Source organism: Pelodiscus sinensis, chromosome 12 (genome assembly GCF_049634645.1).
Source record: "Pelodiscus sinensis isolate JC-2024 chromosome 12, ASM4963464v1, whole genome shotgun sequence".
Classification (NCBI taxonomy): domain Eukaryota; kingdom Metazoa; phylum Chordata; order Testudines; family Trionychidae; genus Pelodiscus; species Pelodiscus sinensis.
The window spans coordinates 3,562,582-3,583,056 of record NC_134722.1 but is presented as its reverse complement, the minus strand read 5'-3'; the positions used below and the strand labels follow the sequence as shown (position 1 = coordinate 3,583,056).

Here is a 20,475-nt window from a genome sequence, read left to right as displayed (position 1 = left end):
GTTGTTGAAGGGGCAAGGTAGTCTCAGGAAAGGGGTGTGGCTCTGTGTAGAAGGGGCGGGGCTTGGGTTTGCCTTCTCCAGCTGGGCCTCCTCCTGCTGCCCATGGGAGGGCAAGGAACACATGGGATAAGATGCTCCCAGCCCTTTCGGGGATGAACATGGAATAAATGCTCAGAATGAGAGGGGACTTGGTGTGGTTGAGCTGGAGCTCAAAGGACAAGACCTGGCCTCTGTTCAGATGGCGCCTTTCATCCAAGGGTCTCAACATCTGCTGCTGTCCAGGCCTGTTGAGATCAGTGCAAGTACGGACCGCAGAGCTCTGAGCACTTCTGGGCGACAGACTCCAGCAGCAGCCCAGCTTAAGAAGGGAGAGAGCTCTGAAGGGGAGAGGGGGTTTGTGTTATAAAGATCCCTTGGGCTCAGACACTCACCGCAATCCGGGCCAATCCAGGGTCGCGTTCCAAATGGGCCACTGGGAAGCCATGAATAGAGGAGGGTAGGGTTCAGCGAGAGGTGCCCAGAGATACCTGATGGATACCAAGGAGCACTCTGACCCGCAAGGCAAAGGCAATGCAGAATAGCAGGAAAATCAACAGATGAGCAGATCTGAGAGACACCGAGAGACTCTGCTGCAGGGTGAGGCTCTGGGGTTGGTTATGGGGGCTCTGGGTTGTGGTGAGGCTCTGGGATTGGGCAACTTCCGTGCCACTTCCTGTCAACCCTTTATCCGCGGGGCTGTCCAGCCTCTGTGAGAGGGTTAGAGGAGGCGAATACAGAAGGGTTGAGTCATCGAGGCCTGGAGGCAGGGGAGGAGCTTGTGTGGGCAAAAGGTGGAGAGTCAGGGTCGCAAAGGTTGGGTAACGGGTAGCACAGGAGCTGTAGGCTCTGGCTGGGAGAGTTGTGCAGTCACGCTGAGTATCTTGATTTTCCTTCCTGAAGCAACTCATGTCTGTATCAAGACAAACGGGAACAGCACCGGATGCTCTGGAGTATCAGAGGAGGAGCCGTCAGCGGCCCAGACAGGCTGCACAGGACTACTGCTCGCGCATCCTCAGCAGCCCCCGAATGGCCGGTGAGCCACGTGGGCATGAACAAGAGAGAGCAGGGGGAAGAGCTGGCCACGTGCAGTTCTGCTGGGGCGCCACATTGCCCGAGAGCTGCACTTACAGGAACGCTGGCCCCAGGACGCTGAGTGCAGCACTTGGAAAGTTTGCACAGGGAGAAGAATCCCCCACAGAGCATAAACCGGGAACGGTGCCGAGGCTAACGATCCAGATGCAAATGGGCCTCTCTGAGCCTCCAGCTGGCTGTGCCCATGTGACTGAGAAGCGACTTCCTCTGGCAGGCTGGAAGTGCGGCCCAATCCTCAGCCAAAGCCAGATTTTCTGAAGTGACTAGATCCTGATTTAAGGCACTAAGGGCCGTCCCAGAGGAACTCCCTGGAACACTGGAGGGAAATTTAGCACTTACATGCCACTCTTCATCTTCAAACATTGCTAGCTAATGCTCCTAACAGCTCTGCCTGCATGAGAGCTCCAGCCCATCTCCCGCTTGGAACCTGCTCGTTAATGTTAGACCATGGACGGGAAACACGGAGCCCACTGGTATGTGTCAAGTGGTAGCACCGAAGTAATCCAAGCAAGGGTCAGGGAGCATTGTGCTTGGTTCAGTATGTACGTGTGTACACACACACACACACACACACACACACACACACACACACACACACACACACACACACACACACACACACACACACACACACACAAAGCCATGCCTTACAGAGCTTAACACAACACACACACGGAAAAAAGACCATGCCTTACATAGCTTAACACAACAAACAAGTTACTGAAAATCACTGCAGTGAGCCACGAACTTATTCCTGTGACTAGAAAGCAACACAAAGCACATCTGGCATATTCTATCTGCAGGGCATGACACTTCTGTGCAACCTTCTTCTTGAACCTGCCCCTTGAGGCCACTTTTGGCACTTAAATGGACAATGATCCAAGAGAAGAGCCTGCATGGGAAAGGAGCAAGATGACCGCACAGCCATGTTATTCCTGAAGGAATGTGAGTTGTGATTGGCTGAAGATCTTCTCCAGTCAAACCGTTTAAAAACGACATTCATTCCTGACAGTTTACCACTACAGCAAACATCTCTTTGACCTCTGAAGAGAGGCACCGAATTAAACAAAAGCTAATTGCTAGAGCCCTGAGAAGTAATGCGGTAACCACTGGTCCTTTCTGGAGAAAATGGGATGATCTCCCTTCCATGACGTGAACACAAGTGTCAATCTGCATGTGAACCAGAACCTCAGCTGCTTACGGCTTTCCAGCTGGCCCCGGGGGCTGGAATATTAGTGCGGCCAAAAGCACTTCTCTGGATCCGACTTGGGAGGTTCCAAACACTTTCCTAGCTTCTCACAGCCCGGAGGAGCCCAATTCTGTTAAAAAGGAAGAGAAACGGATATAAAAATAAACCTTGTGCAATTACACTGTCACAGTCCAGACAAGGAACCCAACCAGGAGCCCTGAGCCACAACAGATCCATTTCTTAGTCTTGTTGAAAAAGGAACCTTCACTCAGGTGGCCAGGCATCTGGATTTCGACTGGACCGCCCCATCCAAAAGGGGTCCTGGCAGCTCCGTCAGCACCGTTGGCTGGGCTGATAAAAGCACGGGTGGCCATGCAGTGGGGCTAAGGCTCCCCACCTGCCCTGAGTCCACATGACTCCCAGGAAGTGTCCAGTGGGTCCCTGCATCTCCCAGGCAAATAGGGGGCCAGGGAGACTCTGTGCAGCCTTTGCCTCAAGCAATGGGTCTAATGGGAATTGCAGGGGCGGTGCCTGGGGGGGGGGGGTGCACAGAGCCTCCTTGGCCCCTGCCTTGGAGCCGCAGAGCCCTGCTGTCTGTTTCCCAGGAGCTGCCTTAGGGAAGTGCTGCCCGGACCCTGCCCCCTCTCCCATGCTCCGACCCTGAGCTCCTTCCTGCAACCCAAACTCTGCTCCTACCCTAGAGCCCGCACATCAACCCTCCGCCCCAGCTCTGAGCCTCCTCCTGCATACAAATTCCCTCCTAGAGCACACACTCCTCCCGCACGCCAACCCCCCTGTCCCTCTGAGCCTCCTCCTGCACCCCCATCTTCTCATCCCTGGCCACACCCCCGAGCCCACACCCCCATCCAGTGCCCTCATGCCCACCACACCTCAGCCTCCTCAAATTCCTAATCCCTTCCCCCCACAGACCCCACCTCCAGCTGGAGCCTTCATCCCTGATGCACCCCAACCTCCTACCCCAGCCCAGTGAAAGTGAGGGAGAGGGGATGAGTGAGGGAGAGGGCCTCAGGGAAGGGGTGGGGGAGGTGGACAACAAAGGTGGTAAGTTTTGTGTCATTAAAAAGCTGGCAAACCTAACCTTCACAAGTGGCTACAGCTAGCATGGTCTGTCTACCTACATCCCTCCAGTAAGCCCTCAAATCCTTGCCAGCAGATGGTATGAACCTGCCTTCCCCATTAGCAACAGACATATGCACTAGCCTCTCCTACGAGATCTGCAGTCTGCTGGGGCTGTGAGGACCTCTCTTTCCAATAATGCAATGAGAAAGCAAATCTACATGTTTGGTGAAACCCGTCAAACTGCGCCCGAGCCGGGAAAAGGCTGTAATTATTAGTAGGGATGTAACATTTCGATTATTTGGGTAATCAAATAGTCGATGCAATTTGAATCGACTATTTGATTAGTCGATAAGGGCTGTTGCTACACTTCAAAGGCAAAAATGCCGCGGAGAGCACAGAGCCAGTGGGGACTGGGCTGCACCTGGCATTTCAACGTGGCACTGCCGCTTCGAAGCACCCCCTCCTTGCTGCGTCTTTCTGATAGAGGCAGCAAGTGGGGGGGGGAAGTGACTAGTTGACAAGCATGTCGACTATCCGATCAGCATTTGCTTATGACTAGTGGTTCGCGTCCCTAATTAGGAGCGTAAGGTATGTTGTGACGGTTCTTAAGGAACCGAGCAGAAGGCAGCTTCTGAAGACCGAGGGCGGGCGTGATACCCATATTTATGGTTTAATGAGTGTTTTGGTGGCCTGCCCCATGAACTGATGGATAAAGTGGCGTTTTGATGACAGCCACACCAAAGCAGGTGGGCCAAGGCTGTTCGCCTCCCTTGTTTTCTTGCTTCTGTCCTAGTGTGCAGGCGGCGGAGGACAAACGCGCTCAGGGAGGGAACCCAGCTTCCAAAGGGCTATTAGGGAATGGGGGGAGGGGAGTATTTAAATGATGAAAAACCAAATGAAATGGGGGATTGGTGTAAAATGAATGGCAAGGTTACAATTCCTGCTCTGTCACCCGAAATCTGCTCACAGTAGCTGTGTAAATGCAGATCTTTCCTTCCTGTCTCTCAGTGCCCAGACATTCATGAGAGATTCTTCCTGTCAGTTATTAAAGGTCACGTCTGCCCTGGCCTATTGTCTTTTGTATTTTTTAATCTTGTTTGGTATCCAAGTCCTTCAGGGGAAAGACTGACACTGGAGAAAAAACGGGAGCGGGTTCACATTCCGTGGAACTAACGACAGATGGCAGTGACGCACCAGCAATCTCTGTGGGCCGGGGAAGGCAGAGGAATTTCATAGGAACAGGACTCCTGAAATGAACGGCTCCAGACAATTTAGGACCAATTAATTGAGCTTTCTAAGTAAGTTGCTCCCTTTCAAAATACATAAGAACAAAGGAAACACACTGGAAATTTCACAGGCTAACCGCAGAGCCAACCAACCAAAGGGAACTTTCAGCCTTTTGAAAAACTGGGTTATATCTGCATTAGACTGAAGGTCTAAGTCCATTCAGCTCTGACAGACCCACTCTGCAAACACCACGCCCCGAGCCCCCTCCTTGGGCTGAGTCCCACAGCCTGCGTGCATAGGGGCCGTTTCTCCAAGCTGGCCCAGGGTGAGCTCAGCTCTGCAGGATCCCTGCACACTGAGAGCAGGGGTACTCAGGCCCAAGAGAGTGCGGCCAGAGGAGCTGCCACAGGAATGGCGCAGAGATGCTAAAGTCTCAGCACCGATTCCAGCCCTGAGATGGGGTGGTCTGCTTCACACCCTGGCAAAACAGGAAAGATTCCTCTGCCCAGTCCTGGAGGGGAGCTTCACCGCACAACCCAAGTAAATGCGCCCGGCACCAAAAACAGTGCCTGGGACCCACTATTAGGTACGTGCAGAAATCAGAGACCCTTTCAAGCCATTTATCAAAGCCAGCAATGTAATCTCGTTGCTGAGGGAGGCAGCCCAGCAGCACTGATTTTTCAACTGCTTCCCTTGCACAACAGCCAAGCAATGAAACCCCCAGAAATAGGAGATGGTAAAAACGTATTAAGCGACTCTACCCATCTTCCTCCTAATGAAGGTTTGTTCCCTTTGGTGTATTCTGGAGCCACTAGAATTTGCCCTGGGAAATTATTTCATGGTCAGGAAGATCTTTCCTGTTATTCAAACTACAACATTTTTCTTTTCCAGTTTCACCCCAGAATCCTACAAATATCTGGGATTTATGCAAAATAATTCTCCCTCTTCAGGTTTTACATGCTTCAAATATTGCCTTTGCCTTTTTCAGTGTCCCAAACCATCCAGATCAGAAGGAGCTCAGTGGAAATTGGGAATGTTTTAACTGAAATGCCAAAGCACAACTATCAACCATCCCTTTGCTGTGCTGAAGATCATGAAGACTTTGGCAAAGACAGTTGTGTGGATGGAGACCAAAGATACCCAATCCCATTCAGAACGAGAGCCCTGGTGCCAGTCCCACTGTGCACAATGCAGCCAGATTGCTGTAGGCAGGATTAGGGAAGAGGAGAAGGAACCGGAGGGGTGGATACTGTGCTATCTATAAGGAAGGAAGGCACCGAGTTTATCACAGTGTGCTGGCAGACTTTCCAGGCCTAATGCCACTGACTTTGTACTAACGCATTCCACAGATAACCAGCGGCCGTATCTTCAATGCAGTAGCCAGAGAGCCCTTCAAAAGGAGGGAATGACAGTCCTCCTCTAGCCCTCCTCCGCGCAAGGTGAGACTTTTAAGCTTTACGAAATACATTATAAGTCAAGAGTGCTTCAATTGATTTATGCTTTAATCCCTCACCATGACGGCCTTGTCACACACGTTTAGCTGCGGCTCCCCTGGTACCATCTTCTCCTTGTGCTGCTGGACCACGGGGACTATTTGCTCCATGACGTCCTGGTACTCAGAGCTGGAAAAGCTAGAGCCACGTGAAAAGCAAGAGGAGTTATTAGTTAGGCACTGCTGGCCGGGGGGTCTGGTCTGCTGCATTGAGGGGACCTGAGTGTGTACAGCGCATGCTACGTAGGCCACAGGCTCAACGCCACTGGGAAACTGATGTCTGGTGCGAATGTTCAGGGATGGGGCCTTGCGCACCACACAGGCAAGCACCTGGTAACACAGCTAAGTGGATCAGTAAGCTGGGTAGGGTTTCCAAAAGCACCAGAGGACTCTGGAGGTCAACTTCCATTGACTTTCCACTGCAGTTGAGGGCCTCGGTCAGGGGAGGTGAAAGCCACGCCAGACCCTGGGCAAGTAGGGGGGCAGTTCTGCGCTCCCAAAAGGGGCGGGGCCGAGGGCAGCGGAGCGCACCATGTGGCATCCCACTTCCCGAGCCAGCCCTAAGAGCCGCCCAGAGTGGGCCATGCCATGGCAGCTATTTAAAGGTCTCAGGACTCCTGACATGGCTGCTCCCACGGGCCCCTTTGAATCACTGGGCTCCTGGGCAGCCATCCCCTTTGCTCCCCTCCCCGTTGGCAGGCCTGGCCTTGGTGCTTTGGAACACCTCACCCCTCGCCCTAGAACACAGGGAATAACAGTTCTTTGCATCTTTGTTGTACCCCGGACTCAAGGATTTTTAGGCGTTTTGTTTATCAACACCAACTAACACAATCCCCCAGCGAGGCGGGCTAACACCGTTACCCCCACTCCGCAAACGGGGAACCCGAGAAAGAGAGAACTCCCGGGACAGAACCTCAAGTTCCCAACTCCCCAGCCCACATTTTAACCACAAGAGTGTTCAGCTGGCACCAACCTATCACAGTCATATACAGGGTACTAACCAAGCCAACCCCCCCCGCCCGCAAAGAACTGTGAACCCACCCTCCTTTCATCAGAATTATTACTTCAGTAGGCATTGTTTAAGTGGCTGACACTCTATTTCACTGTGGTAATACTTCAAGTACCTCTAAAATGGAGGATTAATACCCAATGATCTCATTTTGCCCATCATATTAAGAGTCACTTAGGAAAGAGAGAATGGCAAATTGCTTCTCGAGATAAAAGGGAAACAATGCAACGTGGTCCTGACCCCCAGGCTCTCTCTGCTAATAGCCTAGGCTGGCCACCGGCCCCACACTCCTGCTAATTTCCTTTTCTGAAAAACGTGCCAACCGTTTCCAGTAAACCCTATAAATATCACATCACCCGGCAGCCTTCCAGAGACAAGCCGATTGTGGGGATGGGTCTGAGCCATGCTGATAGAGAACAAAAGGGAATTGGGAATGACAAGCTAATCTGTCTCTCTCACACCCGGCGAGCAATATCCTGGATCAGAGAGCAAATTTAGAGACTGTCACCAGGTCTGGCTGCATGATCTTGTTGGACCACCAGGAAAGATTATTCTTGTGAAGTTCCTATTTCTCCCCCCCCTACTCTTTCCTCTCATACAAGCTCCTTTTCTCTCCAACTGCCACAGGTTCTACAGTTCTGTTATATCTGAGGTTATTCTGAAAACTGGGAGGTCAACCAAAAGTTTTGGCGGTCCCAAAGACCATTGCCGACCACCACTCTTGATAGGAGCACTCAAGGCAGTAGCCACATGGGTCAGGAAGTTGCGACAACATTGCGCCCGAATGGCACAATGGCCACATTGTATCTGGGGATTCTTTGGTCATGTCCAACGCACAAGGACTCCCAGAAAGACCTTTTGTTACACGTTACTCAGCTGAGGCTGTTAGGTCTTCCAAGCTAATCTATGTTGCCATGCAGAGAAGAGATCACAAAGAAACACCCATGCACTGGCAGGTGACATCACAAAGCATATGGATGTCGTAAGAGACGTACAACACCTTACACAATCCATTGGACCTCTCAGCCCATTAAAATTGGATCGTTCCTTAAAGGGGGAATGTCACTATGCTGCAAAGCTGAAAGGAGAGAAAGTTTAAATGCCACCGTGTTTGGCAAATCGGACCCCAAGACAGCTTGTATGCCACATGAAAATACATGATAATAGCAACAGTGCTTTGTCCTTCGATGGGCCCTTTCCTCCAAGGATCTCAAAGTGCTTTGAAAATCTTATTTAATTACACTTCACATTACGGTGCCGTTTATAAAAAGGTTAATAAATGATTCAAGAGGTTTTAATAAATGGCTAATTAATTGTTAGAGGATCCAACAACATATTGCTCCAGACCACCGCACCTTTTACTGACGCGGCTATAATGACCTAATACACCTATTACAGATGTCGGTAACCCACTTAACACCCATGCAGCATTTATTAGCCTTTCATAACAATTTATAAATGGAACTTACGAGCTTAAATCTTAAACTTTACATCTTCTTTTTGACCGAAGGGCTGAAGGCGTCACCCCCCAGAAGTGCTTTTGGTGCACAGGATTCAAAACGAGTTAGCCAGGCCACAGAGCTGTTTTCCGACAGGTAAGAAGGGGTTGCTGTGATTTTGCTCTGTGCGTGTCAATGCTGTGTCCGGCAAAACCCTCCTTTCTGTCACACTCACAGCCACTGGCTTTGCCCGCAGCTCCACTTCCCACCAGCCATCTGTTACACACGTGTGCATGGTGCAGAACCAACTGGGGAAGGCTAGTGGCATTTCTAGCACTGCCTTACTCCGAGTGGCACCGTTAGGCCATTGTTTTTGGGGTCCTCACTAGTTCAGTAACACAGGAAATCTTGGCCCAACGTCCGCTCCTCTTCCCCTGACTAGCAACTCCCCTTTCGCTTTATCTACGTAGCCTGGAGTATTCTAATCAGCCCTCACAATCAAACGTACAGATTCAGATCCTTTCCGTATTTTTCACAGTTTCTAGAAGCACGGCCTGTTTGAAGCAGCCTGGCTCAGACACGAGTACAGTCTACTTAAGGCCATGCCTAGGCTGTTTGAGAACATCTTCCCTAACCAACATTAGTGAAAACAAGTGAAATACTGCATAGACATGAGCTTAGTGCTCACCCTGAGCCTCCACTGGTGTTTTCAAACATGCTGATGGGGCGGTATTGAAAAACTCTAGCCCACAAGTCTGACTTTGGGAAGGGGAGATGGAGGGGCCTCTTGGTGCAGGCCAGGCTACTAGCCAATGTAAGGTGTTCTTAATCAGACCCTAAGCTGTGTTTGCTATGTTTTTAAAATGCACCCGAGGTTTCTCATCTAGTCATGTGCTAAGTGTTTGGGTGTTCGGGGGGAGTCCCCTGGCCAGGAAGCTGCCTTTGACTTTAAACTGCAGTCATGCCAAGAAATCACAATTCACGCCTTTGGGGCTCTTATGCGAGTGCCAGCCCGGCTGGCCTGTCCTTTGCCCAGGGAACTCACAACTCAATTCAGGCCCCTTGTTCGTATCTACACCATATGACTTCAGAGGATCCCACGTTCATGTGCAGTGCTTTTACAGAGCTGTACTTCGAGACGGTATGTGGTGGGTAGCCACTGCCCAGAGCCTCGTGGCAGAAGCATGTTTGAAGAAGGAGTTTGTAATAGGATTAGCACCAAAGTCGAGGGGGTAACTACTTCCTGGTAACCAAGCTGAAATTTAACTGTGAGCTGTTAACGTTGCTGGGAACCTCTCTTACTCCTACGAGCCGCCCCGTTGTCGGCAGCGGAAATGCAGGATCAGGCCCCAGCTGCAGAGTCTGCCATATATTCCATAAAAATTGTATTATCTATCCAGGTGTTTGAACGTTGCCGTCAGACCTCTCTGCCTCCAGGGCATGCTGCATTTGTATTCTAGCTCAACAATGCGGCTGAAGGGAAGAGCTGGGAATAGCAGGGAAAGAAGGAGAGAACGTGAGCCAGGGCTGAGCAGGTGTTGGTTAGAGGAGTGTGCTAAGAGATCCCCCTGTGTACATGAAATTATTCCATGTCCAGAATGAAAGAACAGAGTGGACCGAGTGCAGGGTCATTACACTAATTGACACTTTACCTCCAGGAAGTCTCTGGAGAGCCAATCAGGGCTGGATGCAAGCACTAGGTCTCAGACACAGGTGTGGCCTGTGCTTAGTTCATTTAGAGTAATTGTGCTTTGGCAATCTGTTCTCATCTGCTCCCTCTCCAAACAAATCCACCGGTAAACCCCTCTGCTGTCAGCACCCCTCCCCCACACCCTGCAATGAAATTACAACTTGGGGGAGGGGATGGAGAGGTCTTTCATGTACTACTTTGATTAACAGTATCATTTGAAGCTGAGACTCCTCACAGTCCTTCACCTTCAGGCTTGCTACTAATTTTACATTATATGAGAAACGAAGAGACAACTTCTGTGTTTTACTCACATAAACCCATAATACAAAATAAACCAGGTAAAACATTTCTAGCTAGTTTTGTTTTTCGGCTAGATCTTGGTTTTTAGATTATACCATTTCCAGGTGATTAATATATAAGCAGCCTCCAATACCTCTATGCTGGGAACCATGCGGTTACCTTGTTATTGAAAGAATATAACAAGCTTAATAGCAATCTGACACCAAGCTACTTAATACCAGAGCTCAGATTTACAGTATATTTTACCGGATATAGGTGAAGTTAGTGGAACAGCATAAAATCTGGTTAATAAAATGGCTTCTGTATTTTAGTCCTCTCCCTATTGCAGCGGTTCCCAACTTTTTCCAGATGGGACCCATTTTGACAATTCAGGAAGACTTGGTGACCCAAGGCAATTCAAGAATGGCGGGAGGAGGGGGGCAGAGCCAGCTGGGGAAACACTTGGCGACCCTTTTGAAATGTAATGGCCAGGGCTCGACAAACAGTGGCGAAATCCACTCGCCAGCCCTGCATTGTGCATGCGCCAGACCCGCACTGCACGTGTGCACCGCCGGTGAACGGGGCGACCAGCTGAAATCTACTCGCCATGGGTGAGTAGATAAACGGATTTGTCGAGCCCTGGTAATAGCGACCCATGTTTGGGTCCCAACCCATAGGTTGGGAAACCAGGCCCTATTGGAACTGGTTTAACAAAAATCCCGTTTTGTTTCTATTCCCACACCCAGGCCCTGATGCGCTAACCCTACCTCGGGTTTCCTAGAGCATCCACCACTGGCGTACCTAAGACTTAAGCTTCTCCTATTTCTCAGTCTTCCTTTTGTTACTGTTTTCCATTCTCAAGTTTATTTTCCATTTAAAATCTGCATTACAAGAGATGGTGACAACTGGTCTGGGCTCTGCTTTTCAGATGCGGCTTGCTGCACTGACTAGAAGCAGGCATGAGGCAAAGGGAAATGGACTAGAAAAAAAGCCAACAACACTGAGCCCAACATTTTCATGGTTTTTTTTCCTGGTTGTTTCGGGGGACATTTTAACACAATTGCTCTTAAATCCTTTTGGCTCTTGCTGTGCAAAATTATCACAGTTCTCTTGCTGACAACACAGAGAGCTAGGTGTGTGTGGCTGCCTCCTGCTTTTCTTTCCAAGGCACTTACAATCAACCACATTGTCCTTGATTTCTGTCTGAGGTTCTAGCAGGCGCTGTCTGGGAGCAAGGCCTTCTGTGTGCTGAGGTCCCTAGGGAGCTGCCTTCCCAAGTATGTCATTCAGGCTGTTCCTCTTGGTGGCTGGCTGTTCTCAGCAATCAGCAAAAGGATTCTTCATCTGGCCTGTTTAATCTCAGTCTATTTTAACCGCCCTTCTTTTTCTGGTGTTGGGCTTGCTCGGTTTGTTTACCACTGTTGTGGAGTAAATACAAAATGAGGGAATTGGAGTTGGCTTAAGTTTGGTTAAGGGAATGCGTGTGTTGCAAAGAAAGGCTCTGGTTAGCAAGGAAAAGGAAGGTCCTGAAAGAAAGAAGTTATAAAGCAAAATGAAATGAAGCAGGGAGGAGGTCTGGTTCAATAGGATAGCTAACAAGATAAGGGGAACTTTCGAAAAAGAGGGCCTCTGACCAATGGAGCAGACTTCTGACATCTTAAATAAGGCAAACCAAACATCTCTCTTAGAAGGAGCCCACACGGATATCGGTGTAGTCTTCAAAGGAAGACTGCGGAAATGCAGGTACAACAAAAAAACTACTGGTCAACAGGAAGGGTGGGAAGAGAGAAGGAGACCTTTGGGAGAAAGCAGGTTGTAAATCTTACCTGGATTAAGACTGGAGATAAGGGCAAAGTGTCTCAAACTGGTTGTTAGTAAAAGTATTAACTACACTGACTGTTGAAGGGGGTACGAAAGTTAAGAATGTGAAGGTTCTTTGTCAGACCCTACATGATCATGCAGGAGCTTAGCAGACAGCGCTCCCTAGGTCGGGACTGTTTTTAAGCATATAGATCACATGCTTATGAAATGCTTTGTTACTGTACTGGGTGGTGTAATGGATTATTCTTTAGGCTGCTGGACTTGTTTTTATAAACTACCATTTGGCCTCTGGATTGAAAAGCACAATTGCTGTTCAAATCTTTGTGATGGCGGTGGGAGGGCGTGGAGGGAAAAGCCACTGTATAAAGTGTCAGTAGTAGCTCCAGAGATGGACATCTCACCTACCCACAGCGTGGGTGACAGCAGACTGTATCCATTTAGACACGGCTACTATCCTTAAATCAGTGGCGTGCAGTAAGAAATGCTGTTGCAATTCCATCAGCTAAGAGGAAACCATAGGGAGGGCTGGGCAGTAGCAAATGTATGCATGTGTATCTGCGCCAGCTGATTCAGGGCGTGAGCCTAGAGTTAGTCCTTCCTTCCTCCTCATGGAAAATGCATGTTAAACAGGGCGCCCTGCAATCCTAGATAGAATGGGGGGGAGGAGCAAAGGGGCGGGGGAGAAATTGGTTTAGCCGTTTTATCCAAGGCCTGGAAAACAAGAGCTTACTAGGTTGCACAGTCCCAGGCTCACTGTATGACCGTAGGCAAGTCACAGCCTCAGGCAAAACAGCTGTGAAACTGGGCAGAGCTAGACCGGTGCTGAAAACCAGATGTTGCTTAGGAGCGGACATCCTAGCATGCCACACCGTATTGTCTAGCCCTTGCTGCTGCTCTTAGCTAAGTGCGCTGTTTCACGGAGAAGACAGGTGGTGCTGCTGCTTTTACAGTTGTACTGTGTCTTCTTATCCATTACTTGGTGGTGCTACGGTTTGGTTTTGCTCCCAGGACCTATCAGTGTGGGTGGCAGGTCACTACTGGGGGGGGGGTCTCCTGTGTCATCTGTCAGTGGGGTATTTCTTCCTCTGTCCTGTTTGGCTAATTTCACCTCCTGTTGACCGTATTCCCTTTCCTCAGACAGCTGTGCTCTGATGGTTTTACTTCAGAAGGTGCAGCCTGGGGTTAAACTGGATTTGGTCCCTCCTCAGGAATACTAATCTCCTGGCAGTGACCAAGACTTACCTGTCTCTGAGAACCCCATCCTGCCTGTAGTGTTACAGTCAGGGGGGCACTATTCTCCACGCTCTTCTACAAGGCTAGTTGGCTGGAGGTGTTGCACTTTCTAGCTGCAGAGCCTTATCATAAGTTACTTGTAACCTCAGTTATGTACCACATGGCAGAGCTTGTTTTAAAAAGGCAGAAGTAGTTTATTTCCTACCTATGATTAGTAGAAGTAGCAATATCAACATACCACTTAGAACAGGGATGGGCAGAATCAGGCCCCGGGGCCGGCTCCAGCCTGCCAAGCATTTGTCTCTGGCCCGCCCAGCTGATTAGCAGAGCGGAGTGTGTGCTTACAGCTGGCAGCCTGTGGTCAGCTGCCCCTCCCCACACCTTGCTCTATTCTGCAGCTGAGCTGCTCCCAGGATTCTCCTGCTAGCCATGCGGGAGGAGGGGGCAGTGGAAGGGATAGGGGAGGGCTGAAGTCAGGGTGGCCCCTACCCCTTACCCATCTCTGTAGAGCGGGGGTCGGGGAGGGAGCTGCTCCACTCTGAAGCATGGATGGTAAGTGACTGAGAGGAATGCCTGTCTTAAGAGGCAGTGCCCAGTTTCTAAGATTTCAGTGCTCCTGCTCGCACTCTCTGTTCTCTACCCAGCAGCAGCCAGCTCCACTTTCTGAGCCACACAAAGTCAGTTACACACACTCAACCTGTATCACAAAGTCTGTCTCACACACACAGCGTCGCTGTTTCACACTTACATTCCCTCCCTTTCTCTCTCTGTAGCCCGCCCAAGGCCTCCGTCCCTTCTGGAGGGCCCCGAGCTGGCTCATGACCATGTAACAAAATTCATTAAGTGACTCCCCTGCGAAAATTATTGCCCACCCCGACTTAGGAGGTGCACCGGGTCGAGGATCAGGACCTGCCCCCTGGTGTGCACAGCCAAGGTCAGCAATATAATTTGGGACTGGTTTGCTGACTCTTCAGCCTTTCACTGTCCACTGCTTAATAATGGGCCATTCAAACAGAAACGAGGGTGATTATGCACCTGTTTTTTCTGTATTTGTTTCAATGCTGATTTGAGAGTCTTGACTGGAGGCGGCTGTTTCTCATAGCCACTTATTTGTCTAGACATTATTTGGATTTTATTAGCTGACTTTGTCCTTTTCAGATAATTTTTACTACTTGAGCTTCCATTCCTGAGTTTGTTTCCTTGAATATTCCTTTTTGTGAAGCATCATTCGCCTCAAAACACGTGCAGGTGTTTTTATAAAGCCTTACTGGACCAGAAGTTGATTTAAGGGCTCACTGTGACACAGAAGTACCAATTTCTGGATTACAGTGGGCAACAGCCCACAGATATACTCAGACAAGCTGTCCTCCACTGTCATATTTCTCTTCAGACCCTCCACTGCAGGCAGCGGGATGACTTGTTTGTTGCTAGCAGTGTTGCTGGAGGAACTCCAGGCATGTGCCTGATTTGAGTGCTTCCTAGCAGTCTTTCACTGTCTAACTCTGCTTGGTTGACACCAGGCAGCAGGTTTCTGTTGTCTTGATTGAGGCTTCTATCCACGCTTCTCAGCGACCTTTTCACAGTTTTAATGTTTTCCTCAGTGCTCCTTCTCCTTGGGCTGCAGATAATTTGCTAGTGCTCTACCTCAGAGCAGCTGCCACTATTTTCCTCAGCTTAGAAGATGGGAATCCAGCATAGCTCTTCCGCCAATTATCCCCTGGGTGAAATTACACACCGCTTTTGCTGTTTTGCTCATTCTGATGTTTCTGCCCCTGACCTGTGAGGTCAGACTGGCTGCTCCTCTGTCAGATCCATTCTCCTATCAATTCTGCCAAGAGCTTCCCCCTCTCCTTTCTGGCTCTATAACTAGCATAGTTAATTCTCTGATGGCTTCTAGGATTTTTCATCAGTTTTAAATATTCTCTTGCAATCCCTGTTTTAAACACATTCCTGTTGGAGTCTGAAATCATTAGTAAATATCAACTAATCTAATGGATTCCAATTGTTTCCTTCATTCTAGTCAACTACATTGTTTTATACTCCTCCGGGCCCAGTTTTAGTGGGTTGCTACTTTGGATGAGCATCAATCACTCAAATCAGAGGGCAGTACTTAGTGTCACTAATGATAAGCAATGGCGTTAGTTTTCTGAGCTTGCTTGTTACAATATTACACCCCCAGAGAATTTTATACGGCTAATGTTTTCTGCACCTTCAGTGTCCGACTCAAAATACCTTCTTTATTGTCATTTGTACCAGGTTTATGGTATTGTAAGCTGTGCTAAGTTTAGTTTTCTCTGCTGTTTGTTTGTGTTCTTACTGAGTATTGTAAAGCACCTTACTAGAGGCATGTGTGAATAAAGCCAAAGTATTTTTTTCACCAACCCTAGTTCTGAAGGTGCTGGCAACAGATTATTTTAATCTCTCTGAAATGTTACTTGAATGCAGCCTATTCTTGGAAAGAACAGTTCCCTGCACGGTACTTGTGATATGTGCAATACTTGGAGAACAAAGAATTCCACAAAGGAAAAGATTTATTCAATCATGGAGTCCAGTCTGTGATATATTCTGTAACAGAGACCTTCTACCATCCCAGTTGCTTTAAATTCAACAGAAGGAGTAGTAATTGTGTTCGCATAAGAGAATTAATATTGCTTGGACTCAGAAATGCTTCTGTCCCACACTGTCGGGGCTAATGTATGACCTTATGTTTTAAAAAATACAACCGCCTCCAGAGCTCCAAAAAACGTAAGACATGAGCTAGCGTCTGTGTCTCAGTCATCTTAGACATGATCTTTAACGTCACAGAGGGCAATGACACAAAACTGGTTCAGTTCTTGCCACATAAGAGCTACGGAAACGCAGATCATCAAAGTTTTTAATGGTACCAGTGCAGAGTTAAATGACCCTTCTGGCAGCAGAACGCTGGGTTTCCCTCTGAGCAGCATTAATGTAGGAAATCCAAACAGGCGAGCCGCCAACGGGGTCATTAAACTAAATAAAAAACACATCACCAGCATCCCCACAAATGAAGATAATTTAAGTACCACTTAGGATAGGAGACCTGCTCTCCATGATGTTTCCAATGTGACCAGAGATGAGAGAAGAGTAACGTGATATGCTGCAGAAAGGAATGTTCATTTACTAAAAAGAGCCTTTCCATTATGGCCCACATATCAAAAACATCCCTGCATTCCACAATCATGTCATAATCTTGCCACATAACATTCAATCAAGGCAACAGCTTGCCTGTGCCCAGAAAGCAATGGAACCATATGAGAAATGACTGCAAAGGTATCACTGGAATTTAGTTCAATCCTCAAAACACGGATGTTGAAAGGAATGCTTCAACTCTCAGGCAGCAGGTGCCCTGCAGACAGGGACCGCATGGATAAGGCACTCCAAAACACAGACCAACATCGCCAAGATAAGATTTCGGATGATCTGATTTTTCGAATGGGGTGATTTCCACCTCCCACAAAAACGTAGCCATTAAACCAAAATGGATATCATCGCACCTGGAATCCCAATTCAGTAACCTAGTTTGACTGAGTTGAATTTAAAGTGCAGCAGCAACTGCAAAGTTGAGATGTCAATGTGTACTCGTCTACACGGTTCACTGATAAGCCTGGGCTCATCGGTTAACCCACACGGCTACAACCTCCCCACCACCCCCGCTACTGCCTCCGTATCAGAGGGTGGAGGGAGGTGGAAGCCAGGGTGCATAGGAAGCCAGCTCCCACGAAGCTGCCTCACCCCCCGCTGCCTCTCACAGAGGCAGCAGCACAGGGGAGGGTGGGCAGGAGCTGATGCTTGGGGGGGAACTGGCTTAAAAGCCAACTTCCTGCAAACAATGGCTCCTGCGGAGCTGCCTGCCCCCCACGCTGCCCCCCAGTCTGATAAAGAGGTAGCAGCGTGGCAGGGGAGGGGGAAACCAGTACACAAGGGAAGCCGCTTTCAAGCCATCTCCCCATTCCTGTATCAGAGGCAGCAGTGTCGGGGGGGAGCTGGGGCTCGTGGGAAGCTGGCTTAAAAGCCAGCTCCCTACTGCCCCCCTGCATGTAAATACATAATCACTGAAAATGTCAGTGGTTATACATTTACAAATATGAATATAGTTTAACATCCCTCTTGCACAGAAGATATGATATGATCTGGTTAGCTCATTAGCGCTGAAATGCAATAGAAAGAGACAGCCAGTGCAGTGGGATTCTGAAGAGTTTTATACTCTGTGTACTGTCCCTCTAGCGTGCGCATCTCTTATGTAGGAGAGAAGTGAAATATTTTTTCTCCCCTTCTCTCTCTAGTGAGAACACTTAGTGGACAATACAGGCCTGGTGCTGTGGAAAATAACGGAGTGAGTGCATCCACTCAATTATTTAACACGGCTGAGTAACTTCAGTCCTGTCAGTTCAGAAAACCTCTCTCAGTCGCAGTCACTACACAGAACTATTTCTGCACAGGTGGTTGTGGTGGTCCGTTTCCTCCTTATTTCATCAGCTAGCACAGCCCAGTCTGCCACCTGGTGGGGCTAAAAACCCCACACCCTTCATCCCACTCCATGGAGGAGAGTGGAACCCTGTCAGACTTTTCATAGGGCGAGTGTAATTCAACGTATGGGGCCAGATTCACTCTCAGGGTGGCTGGGTTGCTGGTGCCCGTTCACACCGTGGTGGAAATCTTTTGGGGCAGGAACTCTGCTGGAGGTACAGGGACAGTTGTGGGAGACGAGGCATCAGAGGCCAGAGGGGACAGCAAGTCCACCAACTCAATTACTCTCTGTGACGAAGCTCCCAGTGGGGGAAGCTGCAGCAGCTTGGAAGCTTCCCATTCACCACAGACAAATGTGGGGGGAAGGCCCTGGGGGCGAAACACTGCCGAAGGGGCTGAGATGGGAGGGGGCAGGCTCGGCCCTGGAGAACAAACGCAGCGAGCAGACTGGCGTGGGTGCGTATGCCCTCCCTAGCTCTTCTGCAGCCAGCCTAGAGTCAGTCCTGTCCGTGGGACAGACAAGTGACAGCTGTGCCACCCTTAAGTAAGGGGCACTGGATGTGGGGCAAGAGTCCCAAGTCAAGCAGGGACAGGCGCCAATCCAATGACTGGCCAAAACATTTGAAAACTGTATTTTATTCTAGCCTCTATTTGTTAGCTTAGCACTGTGGTCACCCCTCATGTTCTGTGGCATAACCCCCGATTTCCATACAGCTTTCAAGAAACAGCTAGCTAGTCTATTCATAAATGTATCAGACAGACACCTCTTAGGTATGGTCACATACCCAAGGGGATACCCATACGGGTGTAATCTTTGTACCATGTCTGTCTCCTCTCTCCACAGAGCTATATGACCTTTGTGGATTCTGCTTTACCAGCTAGCTTGGCTCAATCACCAGATCAGTTTTGTTCGGTGCATTTGCCTGTTCACATTCCCCTTAAGGTAAAACAATCATGAATTAACACAATACACCCTATTAATAATGAATTAGTAAGATGGACAGCAAGACATGAAAACAATGCAATGCCCACAATATGGCCATTTCATACAGCTTATTTGACTCTTATAGAACAGCCTGATAGTCAGCAGAGGATCCCTGTCTAAGTTTGAAAGCTTACCAACAAGAAGTTGATACAATAAAAAATATTCCTCTGCCCACCTTGTCCAGCAATCAAGAGTCAGGTCAGTGAAATAATGGGACCAACTGCCTCTATAACAGGAGACGAACCACACCTTGTGTTACAGTCACACCATGCTCTCTGAAGATCTCCCTGCCACCTCCCTTCCCAGCTGCTTCTGTACCAGAACATGCGTAACAATGAACATTTCCACACGTGTCTTTCTTTCTCACCTGATTGGATACTTCTCCCCAGGGTCCCTTCCCAAGTGGAAGAGCAGAGGCAATTTGGTGTGCTCCTCCAGAGTATGGGTTGTTACTCCAGAAATGTTCTGCCCAGGACAGAAATCAACACCCTGCATCAGAGAGAGAGAGAGAGAGAGAGAGAGAGAGGTGGGTCATTGGGAATGTGAGATGAGAGAATGGGTTTGAGCAGAACAACATATGAAAACATGAATTCCTCAGCTATCGAGACTTTTATGGAGACTGCTTTCCCCACTCTCCCGTTACTAACTGGAACAGTTGTTTGGTTTTGGTTTTGTTTAAAGTTCTAAACCAGAGTTGATTATGCAGCCTGGATTCTGTTCTTATTTATGCTGGTGTGAAGAAGGTAACTCTACAGGAGCTGATATTGTGTAAAACTGGAGTGAGAACTGAAGCAGGAGTCGCATTTCTGTGCTATTTAAAAGCAGAAACCATCTCTATAAAATATTCATTAAAATGAAATGGCAAATGAAAGACAAAGGGGAGGTCATTTAATCAGAACAACTTTGCACACGGAAAGCGCCTCCTCTCTTCCATTACTGCAGCACAGAGACGAGTAGATGAGTTCCCATTGGCTGGTGACAATGATAGAAAGGGGGGAAAAGCCCAATAAGATTAAAGGGCATAATCCCAAGAGACAACATGCTACTACAACTGCTGCTGGTTTCTATGGGAGATGCAAGAGCTCAGCATCTCTCTGAATCAGGCCAGAAGGCACTGAAGGAAGCTATACATTTTAATTAAAAAAAAAAAAAAAAGATGTTTGTCCTTCTGATGTCCAGCTTCTGGAAGCACTGGTGTTAGGGTTATTAGTGGCAGGTAGGCTGGAAGATCTGCATTAGGTCTGGAAAGAGGCCAATGGATGCAAAACGTGGGATTTCCCCAGTGGTAGCAGTCTGTATGATGGCTACAAGTATCTGAACATTCCAGTTGCTAACATCAATGGGTTAAATCCTCACTAGCCAACCTAGCGACATCCAGAGCTGTCTGTTTGGAAATCCAGAGCAGTTAGCTC

At 48.8% G+C, this 20,475-nt stretch overlaps 1 protein-coding gene across 4 annotated transcripts in view; it reads right to left on the bottom strand.

The window, feature by feature from the left end:
- Nucleotides 1-1,687: 1,687 nt before the first annotated feature.
- The window catches only part of GALNS (galactosamine (N-acetyl)-6-sulfatase), a 78,541-nt gene continuing 59,753 nt past the window's right edge, over nucleotides 1,688-20,475 (bottom strand). For all 4 annotated transcript variants that reach the window (XM_075939867.1, XM_075939868.1, XM_075939870.1 and 1 more), the window contains 3 exons: nucleotides 19,431-19,552; nucleotides 6,141-6,258; nucleotides 1,688-2,450 (listed from right to left, as the gene is read on the bottom strand). In XM_075939867.1, the coding sequence (XP_075795982.1) occupies nucleotides 2,364-2,450; nucleotides 6,141-6,258; nucleotides 19,431-19,552 (327 nt within the window). In that variant the 3' untranslated portion in view covers nucleotides 1,688-2,363. The remainder of the gene's footprint in view (nucleotides 2,451-6,140; nucleotides 6,259-19,430; nucleotides 19,553-20,475) is intronic.